Source organism: Mobula birostris, chromosome 5 (genome assembly GCF_030028105.1).
Source record: "Mobula birostris isolate sMobBir1 chromosome 5, sMobBir1.hap1, whole genome shotgun sequence".
Taxonomy (NCBI): Eukaryota; Metazoa; Chordata; class Chondrichthyes; order Myliobatiformes; family Myliobatidae; genus Mobula; species Mobula birostris.
In genome coordinates, this window is record NC_092374.1 from 29,824,249 (window position 1) to 29,840,506 (window position 16,258).

A 16,258-nucleotide genomic window follows, 5' to 3' on the forward strand; every position below is an offset into this window, starting at 1 on the left:
ACATTGCCTAGGTGATAATTCCATAAACAGTCGCGCGCTGCGGGGGGAGTGAGCGCTGTGGCGTTGGCTGTCAACTTTCGTACAAAGTTATGTTGTTTCCTAAAAGAGGAGAAAATAATCCATAAATAAGAGCACCGAACACGTAACCAATATAAATCTAATGGAGATTGGCCGTGCGCGTTAATCCGTCACTTCTTTGTTTCGTTTGTAGGTCCTGTAACTTTCAAATTTTAGCCTTTTCGCTGCCAGCCACAGTAATTCCTGGCGCCAGTCTCATCCAAACGCAACCATGCCTGGAGACTCAGGAAAAACTGATATGGAGCGGATCGGCCTCTTTCAGGAGATGCCCTATATCACCGTTCAAGATCCCTACACAGATGGAATGCCAAGTAAGCACACATCTCAATTTTAGTCGTGTTTGTTTTTGGGAATGAGTACACAGCTCCGAGGTCTGTAGGCAACAATCCAAAATATTTATGGTAGTATGGCTGGAGTTACAGATAACCGCAGACCTATGATACAATATAGCGGGGCGCTACAGCCTCATCACTGTCAGTGCTAACTAAACCTCAGTACCCGCACACATCATGTACCAGCCTGCAACCCCGGCTAGATGCTCTTTCTTAACTTCAAGTGGTTTCTGTTTTGACGAAGGCTGCAGATGGTTTGAGAGGCGTCTTTTAATGCTCTCCCGAATACACCTTCCTTTAAGTTTGTTTAACTTTGCTCCAACTTGCCGAGGTCCTTTAACACCTGCCGGATGATGCTGAGGATGTTCTACGAGTCTGTGGTGGCCAGTGCTATCATGTTTGCTGTTGTGTGCTGGGGCAGCAGGCTGAGGGTAGCAGACACCAACAGAATCAACAAGCTCATTCGTAAGGCCAGTGATGTTGTGGGGATGGAACTGGACTCTCTCACGGTGGTGTCTGAAAAGAGGATGCTGTCCAAGTTGCGTGCCACCTTGGTCAATGTCTCCCATCCACTACATAATGTACTGGGTGGGCACAGGAGTACATTCAGCCAGAGACTCATTCCTCTGAGATGCAGCACATAGCGTCATAGGAAGTCATTCCTGCCTGTGGCCATCAAACTTTACAACTCCTCCCTTGGAGGGTCAGACACCCTGAGCCGATAGGCTGGTCCTGGATTTACTTCATAATTTACTGGCATAATTTACATATTACTATTTAACTATTTATGGTTCTATTACTATTTATTATTTATGGTGCAACTGTAATGAAAACCAATTTCCCCCGGGATCAATAAAGTATGACTATGACTATGAATTTGCCTACCTGCAGAACTGGTCCATAGCAAATTCCATTTCATTGGTTCTTCACTCAATACCAGAACAGCAAATGGCTACTCTTTATCAGCTACAGTTCGACATTCTGTACTATTGTTCCCTCAAAACTAATCAATAAGCTTCAAGACTTATTTTTGAAGCTCCAGAGCAATTTTGAGTACGTACTGCTTATTGGTCAAAAGCTTTAAGTTCCTCAGGGTCAATATCACAAATGACTTGACTTGGTCCAGCCAAGCAGAGTCCACTGCCAAGAAGGCTCACCAGCGCCTTTACTTCCTGAGAAAACTAAAAAAAATTGGCCTGTCCCCTAAAACCCACACTAATTTTTATAGATGCACTGTAGAAATCATTCTTCTAGGGTGCATCACAACCTGGTATGGAAGTTGTCCTGTCCAAGACCGGAAGAAGCTGCAGAAGATCGTGAACACAGTGCAGCACAACACACAAAGCAATCTTCCGTCCTTGGACTCACTTTACACCGCACGCTGTCGGAGCAGTGATGCCAGGATAATCAAGGACACGACCCAACCAGCCAACACACTTTTCGTCCCTCTTCCCTCCGGTCGAAGGCTCAGGAGCTTGAAGACTCATATGGCCAGATTTGGGAACAGCTTCTTTCCAACTGTGATAGGACTGCTGAACGGATCCTGACCCGGATCTGGGTCGTACCCTCCAAATATCCAGACCTGCCTCTCAGTTTTTTTGCACTACCTTACTTTCCATTTTTCTATTTTCTATTTATGATTTATAATTTAAATTTTTAATATTCACTGTCGATTTGTAATCCAGGAAGCAGGAAGTGCAAAATCAAATATCGCTATCATGACTACGTTCTACTATCAATTGTTTGGCGACAATAAAGTATAAAGTATAGAAGTGCTATTTTTCAAATTATTCAGGACACTGGAGTCACCCGTCTGTTTTGTTCAGTGTGAAAGAGCTATGGCACTATTTCAAGTAACTAACCGAAAGGACAAAAGCTTTAATTACCTAAAAACATTATTGAACCAAATGGCTCACACGTTCCTCATAATATTGGTGTTTGTGGGAGTTGTATAGAAATTGGCTGCTGAAGTTCATGCAATTTCAACTTACTTCATTGGATGCAAATTACTTTGGGATTACAGGAAAGACATTATATAAATATATATGAGCATACAGACAATAGCAAGAGTAGGCCACTCTGCCCTTAAGCCTGTTCTGCCATAAATTAAATCATGGTTGATCTATTTGCATCCACGTTCACAGTACTCAGAGAACTTTTGTTTATCAAGAATCTATCTGCTTCTGCCTTAAAATGCATAGAATACAAAATCATCTTCAGCTCTGATTATGTGGAGACCCCTTTAATTTTAAACAGTTTCAAATTCTTCCATAAGAATAAGCATTTTCTCCGCATCCATCCTGTCAAGGTTTCTCAGGATCAGGGGTTCCCAACTTTTTTTATGCTGTGGACCAATACCATTAAGCAAGGGGTCCATAGATCCCAGGCTGGAAACCCCTGCTCAGGATAAATGCACATCTTCCCTCTCAGTGCAACCCAAACTAGACCGTTTAAGTAAAAAACTACAGTTTTATCTTTATTGATATCTCAATCCTTCCATGATGACCATTACTACACGCGGGATGTACCCTAAAAATTAACTTGTGTTAATTGCTTTAACATGTTTCAGTGATGATAATTTAATTTGACACTCTGTGAACTTGTGGTTACTATATGAACTTACTGCTTCAATGTCTTCTACTTTAAGAACCCTTCAATGAGTCTGCTTATAAAGGCAAGCAAATGTTGTCAAATGGCCCTAAGTCAAAATGTGCCACACAGACAGGATACTTTAATCCTGAATTTGTGAGGATCTTTGAAAATGAAAGCTATTCTGATAAGATTAAGTTAAGAAGACAAGCAAGATTGAAGTCGGCTACAAAGAACCTAAGTGGAGTTTTCTTTCCGAGTCAAGGTACCAAAAAGCCGTAAGTTTCCAATTATTATTTTTCATGTCATTGCACCGAACTTACTCCAAAATCACTTGTTGTTCAGCCCAGTGGTTCCATGCTGACATTTATCATCCAACAGACGTTTGCAAGGGTTTCAGTATCTCTTCCCAACCTGAGCTGACCACTCTGTATGCCTGTACTGCCCCCACACAACTACAAACCTTCCTTTTTCTCCTTCTCCCTCTTCTTCTCTTTCTATCCTTCTCTCCCCTGCATGAGTGCATGCGCACACGCACATGAGCCACAATTAGAGTCAAAACGTAAATTCCCTGTAACTCTCCCATTAGATTAGATTATGAGGACACACAGTGATCACATACTGGAACGGAAGCTAATGTGCCCTGACTAATTTCCCCTTCTCTAGTCAGATGTAGTTATAACATTCACACTTCTCCATCTGAGATTAGCTATTAATACAATAATTATCAAACTCTTAACGTTCCTGATCACTATGATTAAGTAACACACCAACTCCTCAGTTTAGCTAAATCTTTGCATTGCTGCTTAAAGAACATATGTAAATTTTTGGTTCACTGCAGTTCCTTGACATTCATAAAGGATACTAATTTGTGATTTAGAGTAAATCTTGCAGATGAGGCTTATATAATATTAATTCACTGAGATCATGGATGAAGTAAGTGCCATGCACATTTCCTTCTTATTCCCTTGCCATTAAATCAAAGGACAGGAATTTGCGACCTGTGCCTCTAAGAATTTCTGTTAAACAAGGCTGTATAGACAAATACTACATTTAAATTACAGTGGAAGGTAGCCAAAACTGAATAATCAGTACTCTCTCCTACATCACATCATACATTTTCTGCAAACACGAGGAATTCTGCAGGTGCTGGAAATTCAAGCAACACACATCAAAGTTGCTGGTGAACACAGCAGGCCAGGCAGCATCTCTAGGAAGAGGTACAGTCGACGTTTCGGGCCGAGACCCTTTGTCAGGACTAACTGAAGGAAGAGCTAGTAAGAAATTTGAAAGTGGGAGGGGGAGGGGGAGATCCAAAATGATAGGAGAAGACAGCAGCAGGAGGGATGGAGCCAAGAGCTGGACAGGTGATTGGCAAAGGGGATATGAGAGGATCATGGGACAGGAGGCCCAGGGAGAAAGAAAAGGGGGAGGGGGGGAAAAATCCCAGAGGATGGGCAAGGGGTATAGTCAGAGGGCCAGAGGGAGAAAAAGGAGAGAGAGAGAAAGAATGTGTGTATATAAATAAATAACGGTAGGGGTACGAGGGGGAGATGGGGCATTGGTGGAACTTAGAGAAGTCAATGTTCATGCCATCAGGTTGGAGGCTACCCAGACGGAACTTAAGGTGTTGTTCCTCCAACCTGAGTGTGGCTCCATCTTTACAGTAGAGGAGGCCGTGGATAGACATATCAGAATGGGAATGGGATGTGGAATTAAAATGTGTGGCCACTGGGAGATTCTGCTTTCTCTGGCGGACAGAGCATAGGTGTTCAGCAAAACTACCTCCCAGTCTGCGTCGGGTCTCGCCAATATATAGAAGGCTGCATCGGGAGCACCGGACACTGTATATCACCCCAGCCGACTCACAGGTGAAGTGTCGCCTCACCTGGAAGGACTGTCTGGGGCCCTGAATGGTGGTAAGGGAGGAAGTGTAAGGGCATGTGTAGCACTTATTCCACTTACAAGGATAAGTGCCAGGAGGGAGATCAGTGGGGAGGGATGGGGGGGACGAATGGACAAGAGAGTCGCGTAGGGAGCGATCCCTGTGGAAAGCAGGGGGGGAGGGGAGGGAAAAATGTGCTTAGTGGTGGGATCCCGTTGGAGGTGGCGGAAGTTACGGAGAATAATATGTTGGACCCGGAGGCTGGTGGGGTGGTAGGTGAGGACCATGGGAACCCTATTCCAAGTGGGGTGGCGGGAGGTTGGAGTGAGAGCAGATGTGCGTGAAATGGGGGAGGTGCGTTTGAGAGCAGAGTTGATGGTGGAGGAAGGGAAGCCCCTTTCTTTAAAAAAGGAGGACATCTCCCTCGTCCTAGAATGAAAAGCCTCATCCTGAGAGCAGATGCAGCGGAGACGGAGGAATTGCGAGAAGGGGATGGCATTTTTGCAAGAGACAGGGTGAGAAGAGGAATAGTCCAGATAGTTGTGAGAGTCAGTAGGCTTATAGTAGACATCAGTGGATAAGCTGTCTCCAGAGACAGAGACAGAAAGATCTAGAAAGGGGAGGGAGGTGTCGGAAATGGACCAGGTAAGCTTGAGGGCAGGGTGAAAGTTGGAGGCAAAGTTAATGAAGTCAACGAGCTCAGCATGCGTGCAGGAAGCAGCGCCAATGCAGTCGTCGATGTAGTGAAGCTCAGCATGTGTGCAGGAAGCTGGAAGCAATATATTTTCTGCTTGGTCTTCTCTCCTTTCTGCATTTACTCTGCTTCTTAAAGTTTCATGGCCTGAGGATTATACAGACACATTAAAGATTTCTTACTGGGGTGCGGTAGTACTGTGAAGATTGGGGAAGGGTTGGGGAGAGGGCAGTTCCAAAATGAAAACTGGACTATCAGGCCTATAAACTAATTTATTTGGGAGTAACCCGAAAGCAGTGCAAAGGAAAATAATTCTATCAATTTCATATCATTTGCTGAAACACCATTCAAGCAAGGAAGTACTAGGTTGCTCTTTGGAATGATGCAGAATGTTTAGTGAGTGGTCATGATTTCACATCAGAATAGATGCATTTTCTATGATTTGGCACTAAAATAAACCATGCCACAGATTCGAGTTCCTAAACTGATATATATATATATTTTTATTTCATGTTTTCAGTATCTGCAGTACTTGCTTTTGCAGTTTATATAAATTGGTGATCATTTTCTGGTGAAATAATTTTCCTACTGTCCATTGATACTTATGTTTGGTAGTTCTAGTTGTTTCATTATGGCTAATGTAACATGGGCATTATATAAATGTTTTTCCATGCTGCCTTGACTCTGTTTAGTTGTGGATTGGGCACTTACTATGGAACAATCGGTGGTTCGGTTGAAGCATTCAGCGGGTTGCCACGGGCGAAGCCACCATTTGTCCCAGAAAATAAAAACTTTTACACCAGTCCTGGGAAACAAGGAACTGGATATGGGTGAGAGAATTTTTCATGGTAACTAACATGATGCAATATATGTATTTTAATTTTTGAATCTAATCATCACTCCTGTTGATCAAAAGCATTTAGCACTGTCATTTTACTGAACTGTCTTCCCTCCTACCTATCTGGCTTTGACTCTTTCCACCAGGCATAGACATGTGCTGTTTTACACGTCTACAGTGAAGATCATTGGTTACGGAAAGAGGAGAGAAAATTCACAGCTGGATGCAATTATGCAACCTTCTGGTCCCCTTACTTAAGAAAGAATATAGAAGACCCTGGAAGCTGTTCAAAATAATGTCACTAGGCTTATTCCTGGGATGAGAGCATTATCCTGTGAGAAACAGCTATAGACATTAGATCTGTATTCTTTGAAGCTTAAAAGAACAAGGGGGAATCTTACTGCAATGCAAGCTCCTGAAGGGGCATGAAGGGGTAGATGTTCTGGTGGGGGGGGATGGTTGAATGAAGGGACATGGGGGCATTCATTTTGAACTGAAGTGCATAACAAATGCTTCTCAGAGTGAGTGATAAATATCTGGAATTCTCTAGCCTAGGGGGTTGTGGAGGCAAACTTATTGAGGATATTTAAGGAAGAGATAGATAAATTTCTGAAAGATCAGAACCAGAAGGCAATAGAGAACTGGCACAGAAAAGAAAACACTTTGGTTGTCATAGATGACCTAGGCCAAAGGGCCTGTTTCTGTACTTTATAATTCTGTGAAGCCTGACACAGACCAACCGTGATCATGTTGAATGATGGGGCAGGATTAAGTGGCCTACTCCTGCTCCTTTTTTCTAACTTGAATTTGCCTTTGTGATTTCCACACAATGCATTGTTCAGCAGGATATTTTTAAACAGTGACCAAGAATGGTGCCTTAGCCATTTTTTTCCCACTTCATCAAGAAGGCTGAGGCTGTCTCGTTGCATTTGGCACAGTGGTGCAGCTAGCAGAGCCGTTACCTCACAGTATCAAAGACCTGGGTTCATTTCTGACATGATACTTGTGTGGACTGTGCACATTCTCCCTGTAACACTCATCAAAGTTGCTGGTGAACGCAGCAGACCAGGCAGCATCTGTAGAAAGAGGTGCAGTCGACGTTTAAGGCCGAGACCCTTCGTCTGGACAGACATTCTCCCTGTGACCAGATGGGGTTTCATCTGAATGCTCTAGTTTCATTTCTCATCCCAATTTGGGAAGTTGATGAGCAGGTGGGAAGAATAAAAAAAGTGGGAATAATGGTGGATTGGTGTAAATGTGCAGTTGCTGATGAGTACAGAGATGATAGCTGAAGGGCCTGTTTCTGTGCTGTATGTCTATGATTCAATAGTAATACTGAGTAATAGATAAATTTATATAGTAGCAATGCTTATTGCAGAAAAACAGAATTATAATTGCCTGAAGCAGGATGTATTATTTTGAAATATGTCCACAGGTATGCTCATCTTACTATAGGAGAATCATATGAACACTCTACAGATCCCTATACTATAAAAAGTACAAAGGTACTGTTAATTGCAACAGACTTATTTCTGCATATTGATAAAATTCTAATTTTTTAAAGTTGTATTAATGATTTTACTTATAATGAATCAAAAGGAACTTAATTAATATTTGTATATTGAATTATCTGTAAACTGTATCACATTAATAACTTTGATAGCATTAGGGAGGGTATAGACATTTAAGAGAATTTTACCGGGGTGGAGGAATATATTGGCAAGGAAGGATTTCCTAATTTTAGGTTACACACGCAAAATGCTGGAGCAACTCAGCAGGTCAGGCAGCATCTATGGAGGGAAACGATGGCTGATGAAGGGTCTCGGCCTGAAACATTGACTGTTCCCTCTATGCCTCGCCTGCCGTGTGCCTTTGTGTGTGTTGATCTAGATTTCCAACATCAGCAGAATCTCTTGTGTCCACTAATTTCAGGTAGTTTTCTTGAGTGGCCTATATAAGGTCAATAAGAAGGACATGCTCAGCAGAGAAATCTGTAACCTGGGGACATGTGCAGTGCATTTAAGGTAAAAAGTAAAAGCTCTCAAAGGAGTTGAGGGTTTTGCCCATCTCCACAAGTATTGGAGGTCTAAAGCTCACTGCTTAAAGCATGATGAAGGCTAAAACCCTCCTTGAAAAGACTTTCTGGACGAACACTCGATAACCTCTAACATATGGAAAGTAGGATTTGTCAACTGACATGAACGTGATGAACTGAATGCCCCCTTTTTTCAAGCCATAGATGTTTATAGATCAAGACTGTTTCACCATCAGGCCTCTCCTGTCTTCTCCAAATGACCTAAGATCAAAACTGCCAAGATAAATAGATCAAATGAGCCAGTTCAGCATGGCACTGTTCTCAGTTAGGTATTCAAATGTATAGACTTTGGTGGCAAAATTACAGCAGGTACTTGTTTCCATTAGAGCTGGCACACACTAGTATTTCTATTCATTGTGACTTTGTAACACTGACTATGCATTGATAAGGAATACAATGGATTAACAACACATGCATATTTTCAGAGAGATAGAAGGGGTCACAAAGAAATCCAATACCATCTTCAAAACCAGTATCTGAGATGGGTGAAAACCTTGCACCTCGTTCTTTTCTAATGCCATTGGCTGATGAAAAGAAGATAGCTGTCTTAGCTCAGTGGTGTTGGACATATTCATGGGTGCACTTAACTTTAATGACTAGAACCAAACTTCTCCCCAGTTTCAAGTCAAATCAGATATTAATGGTAAGCTCTTATCAGAATGATGAGAGAACCACTCTGACACTCTGAGGTTTGGTTTGAAATGGGATGTTTCAACAGCTGCTGTCACATGGTTCCAGTGACCCTGGTTCAGTTCTGACCTCCAATGTTATCTGAAGTTGGCATGTTTTTCCTGTTTCTGAATAGGTTTACTCCCAAGAGCTCTGGTTTCCTCCCTACATCCCCAAAATACATTGCACGGCTGGCAAAACCCTGACTTTAAATTAAAAGTCCTCTCTTGCAATACATTCACACTCTCTACGTGGTCAGGCTTTCGCAAGATGAGCAGAAATTACTCCCATCTCAATACTATAAAGGCCAAATTCATCCTTCTCCTTTCCTCTTGCAAATTCCTTTGTTCCATCACCTCAAATGCCTGTTTTCCACAAGCTATCTGAAATTCATCCTGACTGTTTGTAATGTTGGTTTTACGTTTGATCCTGACCTAATCTTCCCCAGATTTCAGTGCCATCACTAAGACTATTTACTTTCATCTCACTACCACCTAACCCTGATTCTACCTCAGCCTATCTCTGGTGAAACTCTCATTAATGCCTTATATACTTCTGGACTTGAGTATTTCAAATTGCATTAGACTGCCCTTTCTTCTTTGACTTCTGTAACTTTGAAGTAATCAGAAAGCCTAACCAAGTCCTAGTTTGCACCATGCCGCGACCCTTTATTCCATTGTTCTGCTTTGTTTTCCTTGGAGGAGTGAAAGGGTGTGTTGGGGGGAGGGGTTGTGCAGCTGGATTGTAATGAGGTGTATAGGTTGGACAGAATAACTTTTCCCATTAGGGGTCCTTCCAAATAGCCCTCCATTTTTCTTTATAATTTTTAAAGTTGTAATTTGTGATTTTACTTATTAGGCGTAGGTGATTTAGAAGGGATTTGAGGAAGTAGTTGAAATCTGAAACAGTTCACCTGAGGAGTTGTGGAGGCCGGTATTATCACAATGTTTAATAAATATTTGAATAGGTGCTTTAAAGCTGGGGGAATAGAAGGCTACAGACCAAGCACCAGAAAATGGGATTGGTATGGATAGCTGAAGACGAGTGTGAACACAGGATGGATATGTTTCCATGTTGTAGGACTCAACAACTCCACATCACGTAGCATGCTTTGTGTGTGAAGATACAGGTCCCTAACTATGGGGAGTCATAACTGTATAAAAACGTGAGGTATGTGCAGTTAAAGTGACCAGCAACAATGAACTCAGACTGCCAGTTTGAATTGAGAACATTTCATTCTAAATCTAAAATAAAAACACTAATCCAGTCATCAATTTAAGGACTGAAAATGCCTTCAACAGCATGAAGTGTTAAGTTAAGTGCTTTCTTTTTTTCAAGTATTAACTGCTTTTAACACTATCCATTCTGCTCTTCTGCTTAAGTGAATTTTACCTTTTCTGTTTTATTTCTGTAAAATCTTTTGCAGAAAGATACTTTCCTTGGAGGGCCATTTCGACTGAATCTTTACCCAAAGGATTACTTTGACAGTAACCCTTACAACACTGATAAGGTTTTGCCTCCAGTGAAACCCGCACCAGTAAAAAAAATAGAAGCTCCATTTAAACCAACCTCTCCTGGAAAGTTGGTAAGTGTGGTATTTCATTATTTTAGTTACAAAAGCAAATGCTAACCATCAGTGCAGTACATTGAACACCACTTGAGCCCAGCAGAGAGGCATGAGGTTGCTGAGCTTTTTCAGCAATTTACTCTGGGCAACCTACACACAGACCCTGTACCAGATTTAGTCTGGTGTCCAATACACAACTTCATTCATTTCAAAGTAGATTTTGCAGTTGCGAAGAATGAAGATCAGTATAGGATACAAATTGTAAATCCTAAAATATTACTTCCTACATTCACATCCAAATCATTTATGTATATAATAAACAGTAGGAATCCCTGCACCAATTTTTGTGGTAATTCACTGGTCATAGGCTTCTAATCAGAAAAGGCAACTCTTCACAATTTGTCTACTATTACCAAGCCAATTTTGGATCCAGATTGCCTACTTCCCTTGTATTCAATCAGGTTTAATATTTTAATCCAGTTTCTCATGTGCAACCTTGTCAAAGGCTTTACTGAAGTCCCTGTAGACAATATCAACTGCACCACACTCAGCAATACATGTTATTACGCCTGAAAAATTCAATAATATTGTTCAGCCGGAATCTCCTCTTAACAAAGGAATGTACAGTACACACAGTGGCCTCTTTAGTTGATACACCTGTATACCTCATTAAAGGCTCAAAGTTCATCTATTATCAAAGTATACAACTCAGAAGTTCTTCTCCAGATAGCCAGGAAACCAAGAAAGAAAAGATCAGCAGCATGATTATCAATCCCCAAAATTTCCCCTCCTCACACAAAAAAAAGACAAAAACAGAACAGGCACATCTCCCCCCCCCAAAATCCTCTTCCCCTGCATACAAAAAAATAAGGAAGTTCGGGTGAAAAACACAATATAAAAACAATAAAACAATAGTCCAAGTTCATATTCATATCCATATCCAAAATGCAGAAAACTTGGGTAACATTCTCCAGGCACAGTGACAACCTCCCCCCTCTCCGGTAGCAGAGCGAACCCACCAGTGATCAAAAAGCAGTCTCCCCTCTCCGGCAGCAGAGTGATCCCACCAGCTATCAAAAGGCAGTCTCCCCTCTCCGGCAGCAGAGCGATCCCACCAGCAATCAAAAGACAGTCTCCCCTCTCCGGTAGCAGAGTGAACCCACCAGTGATCAAAAGGCAGTCTCCCCTCTCCGGCAGCAGAGTGATCCCACCAGCGATCAAAAGGCAGTCTCCCCTCTCCGGCGGCAGAGCAATCCTACCAGTGATCAAAAGGCATTCTCCTCTCTTCGGCAGCAGAGTGATCCTACCAATGATCAAAAGGCAGTCTCCCCTCTCTGGCAGCACAGTGATCCCACCAGTGATCAAGAGGCAGTCTCCCCTCTCCGGCAGCAGAGTGATCCTACCAGTCATCAACAGGCAGGCTGCCAGCGCTCACCTGCTGCATTCGCCTCGAGGTTTCAATCCCCCTCATCGCTTTAATCGGCGAAATGGAGTTGAACATCAGCTCGTGCCCTAACCCACATTCTCCTCGCCTTGAGGTTTGCACACACTGCGTCCGCCTCCTGGAATCCTCTCGAAGACTGCAGAGCACTTAAACAACCAAACGATCTCCAAACTGCAAATCACAGGCTCCAACAGTTCCAGAATCACAATCAAGATGGAAAACAGATGTAAAAGACATAAAAACAAGTGAAATAAATGGTTTCATGGTCAATACAGAAGTTGTCAGCTGTGGGAGCGTTGTATGCAGGCGCCATTTTGACCAGAAGTAATGCAAATATCTAATCAGCTAGCCTTGGCAGCAACTCAGTACATAAAAGTATACTGACATGGTCAAAAAGTTTAGTTGTTGTTCAGACCAAACATCAGAATGGGGAAGAAATGTGATCTAAGTGACTTTGAACCTAATGCCAGATCGAGTGGATCGAGTATCTCAGAAACTGCAGGAATTGTCATGCACAGGTCTCCTAGAGTACAGAGAATGATGCAAAAACAAACAAAAAAAAGGCCAATGAGGGCAGTTCTGTGGGTGAAAATGCCTTGTTAATGACATTAATTCCAGCAGAGGTGGTTGAGGCAGGTTCGATATTGTCATTTAAAGTTAAATTGGATAGATATATGGACAGGAAGAGAATGGAGGGTTATGGAGCGAGTGCAGGTCAGTGGGACTAGGTGAGAGTAGGAGTTCGGCATGGACTAAAAGGGCCGAGATGGCCTGTTTCCGTGCTGTAATTGTTATATGGTTATACGCAGAGGTAGAGGAGAATGGTCAGACTGGTTCAAGCTGACAGGAAGGCAACAGAAACTCAAATAACCACTTGTTACAACAGTATTGAGCAGAAGAGCACCTCTGAATGCACAACATGCTACATCCTCAGAAACCCTGAGGATTCTGTCAGCAACGTCTGTTTAAGTTCCATATTCAGTTTGGCTTTGGAATAATATCTTTGCTTGCTAACACGATCTAAGAAAGATGTTGATAGGGTTCTTTCCATTTTGTTTCAGCCTGGTGGTATGAAGGCTGGCACGTTCGATGAATACCCATCCCATTTCAGTCCTTTAGCTAGGCCTCCAAAGGTGGATTCAAAACCTCCTGAACGTTTAATTTTCCGTCCCAACCCAGGACTTAAGAGCAGACCGATTAAAAGTGTTCTTTTGGCAAATGTGAACAGGTAAAAAATGTTGCATAATTTGCCAGTTTGTATGTATGTAGGATATATAAGATATAAGCAAAAGTTGTGGGCAGGCTTTTGACTATGGGCTTGTGTAATAATGATGATCTCACCTCCAATTGTTACTGCTTAGGTATTAGTAGGGGATCTTTGGCCAACAGTGTTTCCAAAACATAGGCAATAGGCAACTCCATTGGCCAAAAGTGATCATGTGCCTGAGCATACCTTTTCTAATTTTGCTCACCTCATGTCATGTTTCATAGCCATGAATCTATTTTCTTGATGTCTGCAGTGTCAACTTTATTGCAAGAGCTCATCTTAAGCCATTTATAATATCAGACCGATGCAGTGTGAAGTGCTTTAGTCAAGAGAGTGATGCACTTTGCTGGACAGCTGAAAATTTTTGTCACTTTTGCAGCAGACACAATAGGCTGCAGATGCCGGGATCTGGAGTAACAAATAATCTGCTGGAGGAACCTAGTTGTGATGCAGGGTTTTGACCTGAAGCATTCCAGAAACTGCTCAGCCCTCTGATATCCAGTAGCACCTTATTCATTTACTAAGTTTAGGCTGTATGGCTGGAGAGATTTTCTGGCATTTCCAGATCTGGGGACAGTTGAAAGGATTCACTTTGTTTTACAATCTTTCAGCAAAAGACCCCACTCTCTGAATATACATAGACTGTGTGAGAACATATATTGGAACTCATGAGATATATGTGAAATTCTCATGGTGCGGTTGTCGAGATGTTTTAAGAAATAAACACACATCAGTAGATTTTGAACATTAAATGCTTTTTCATTGTTAGTGGCCTGTTACAAATGCCCTAAGCAAGAATGAGGGCATGTGTGCCCTTTTCTCACTGTTACCATCAGGTAGGAGGTACAGAAGCCTGAAGACACACACTCAGCGATTCAGGAACAGCTTCTTCCCCTCTTCCATCTGATTTCTAAATGGACATTGAACCCCACTACTTTTTTTAAATCTCTGTTTTTGCACTACTTGTTTTAACTTAACCATTTAACATGCATATATAATTTGTTTTTTAAAATATTTATCATGTATTGCATTGTACTGCTGCCGCAAAGTTAACAAATTTCACGACAATATGCTGTTGATATTAAATCTAATTCTGATTTGATTTGATAAATCATTGAGGCAACCATTGGGGTCTTAGAGCAAAGTTTTAATTCTCTGGAAATTGCAAGAGATCCTGTTAAGGATTGGTCTCTCAGGAAAGTGACAGAGAAACAGAATGCTATGGTGCTTCTGAAGCTTCAAGCTGTTATAGAGAAAGTCAGAATCAGGTTTATTATCACTGGCATGTGATGTGAAATTTGTTAACTTAGCAGCAGCAGTTCAATGCAATACTTAATCTAGCAGAGAAAAAAATATCAATTACGCATATTGAATAGATTTTTAAAAAACGTGCAAAAACAGAAATACTGTACATTAAGATTTTTTTTAAAAAGTGAGGTAGTGTCCAAAGCATCAATGTTCATTTAGGATTCGGATGGCAGAGGAGATGAAGCTGTTCCTGAATCGCTGAGTTTGTGCCTTCAGGCTTCTGTACCTTCTACCTGATAGTAACAGTGAGAAAAGGGCATGCCCTGGGTGCCAGAGGCGCTTAAAAATGGACGCTGCTTTACTGAGACACCGCTCCCTAAAGGTGTCCTGGGTACTTTGTAGGCTGGTGCCCAAGATGGAGCTGACTAAATTTACCACCTTCTGCAGCTTCTTTCGGTCCTGTGCAGTAGCTCCTCCGTACCAGAGGGTGATGCAGCCTGTTCATAAGAAGATGGTATATTATTGACTTGGGAAAGTTGGAATTGACAATTTATCTCCTTTTTAGCTGAGGACTTAGTGAGACAAATGCTCAATTTCTTTTCTTCCATATATTATACTGTATCTCCTTGTTAAACAACAGACTATGGCCAGAGAACAACGTTATGTTCAATGAAAACTGAAATGTGAATGAAGAAGGGACTGTTCTTTCACATCTCTAAACAGTATTTCAGGATCTAAAAACTAGTACCTAACCATTTTAAAGAGGAAACTTAGTCATTGTAGTTCAAGAAAACAAGATGACTAATTTCCCAGTAACCAAGATTCCAAAAACAATAGCTTGAAATGTTACTCATTATTTGTATAGTGTCTGTGAGATCTTTACTAAAACATTTTTATTACTTTCTTTTCAGGGTAGTGAACAACATGAACTACAAGAGCATTGATCATGTAATGTCTTACTAATGGCAGGATAAATGTCTTGCGCAGTGAAAAGGAGTTCTTTAATTAAAGCAATCTTGCATTCAGTATGGAGCTGATATGCATACTCCAGCACGTCCCAGTTCTTCCTCAGTCAAACTGATTTAAGCAACATGGATCTGGTGGAAAATGATCAATCTCAATCAACCTGGTGAAACTTATTTTATGTAAAATATAATGTTGCTAAACAATACAGAATTGTTTTTGATCAACTTTGTACTATTTCTGCTTATTTAAGTAATGATTCGAAACAGTTCCAGTTACTTGCTCTATGTTAGAGACTTCTGAAGTTTAGTCTCATTGGAGTATCCTGCTCCAGAGTAAAGCAGGTAGATGACCTGCAGAGTTTCTCTGGCATTTTGTGTGTTTCTCTGGATGTCCAGCATCTGTAGAATGGCTTGTGTTTAAGATTTTCCTTCTCATGTGGTAATTGGATAACTGGAATACATGCACATTTGTTTAATTGTTGGCTCACAGCAAAACAGAAATTGGGTAGGACAGATAGGTCTGTTTTCTAGAAGCAAGAAATTGCAGTTATGTTGGTCATAAAACCATAAGACCATGAGCTATCGGA

The 16,258-nt window shown here is 41.6% G+C and overlaps 1 protein-coding gene across 1 annotated transcript; it reads left to right on the forward strand.

Moving 5' to 3' along the window:
• Positions 1 to 48: 48 nt before the first annotated feature.
• On the forward strand, positions 49 to 15,896 carry cfap96 (cilia and flagella associated protein 96). The gene is made up of 7 exons (XM_072257139.1): positions 49 to 389; positions 3,058 to 3,277; positions 6,271 to 6,408; positions 7,852 to 7,921; positions 10,607 to 10,765; positions 13,253 to 13,419; positions 15,618 to 15,896. Exons 1-7 carry the CDS (start codon positions 290 to 292, stop codon positions 15,667 to 15,669), a joined length of 906 nt encoding a protein of 301 aa, XP_072113240.1. The 5' UTR covers positions 49 to 289; the 3' UTR covers positions 15,670 to 15,896.
• The last annotated feature ends 362 nt before the right edge of the window (positions 15,897 to 16,258 follow it).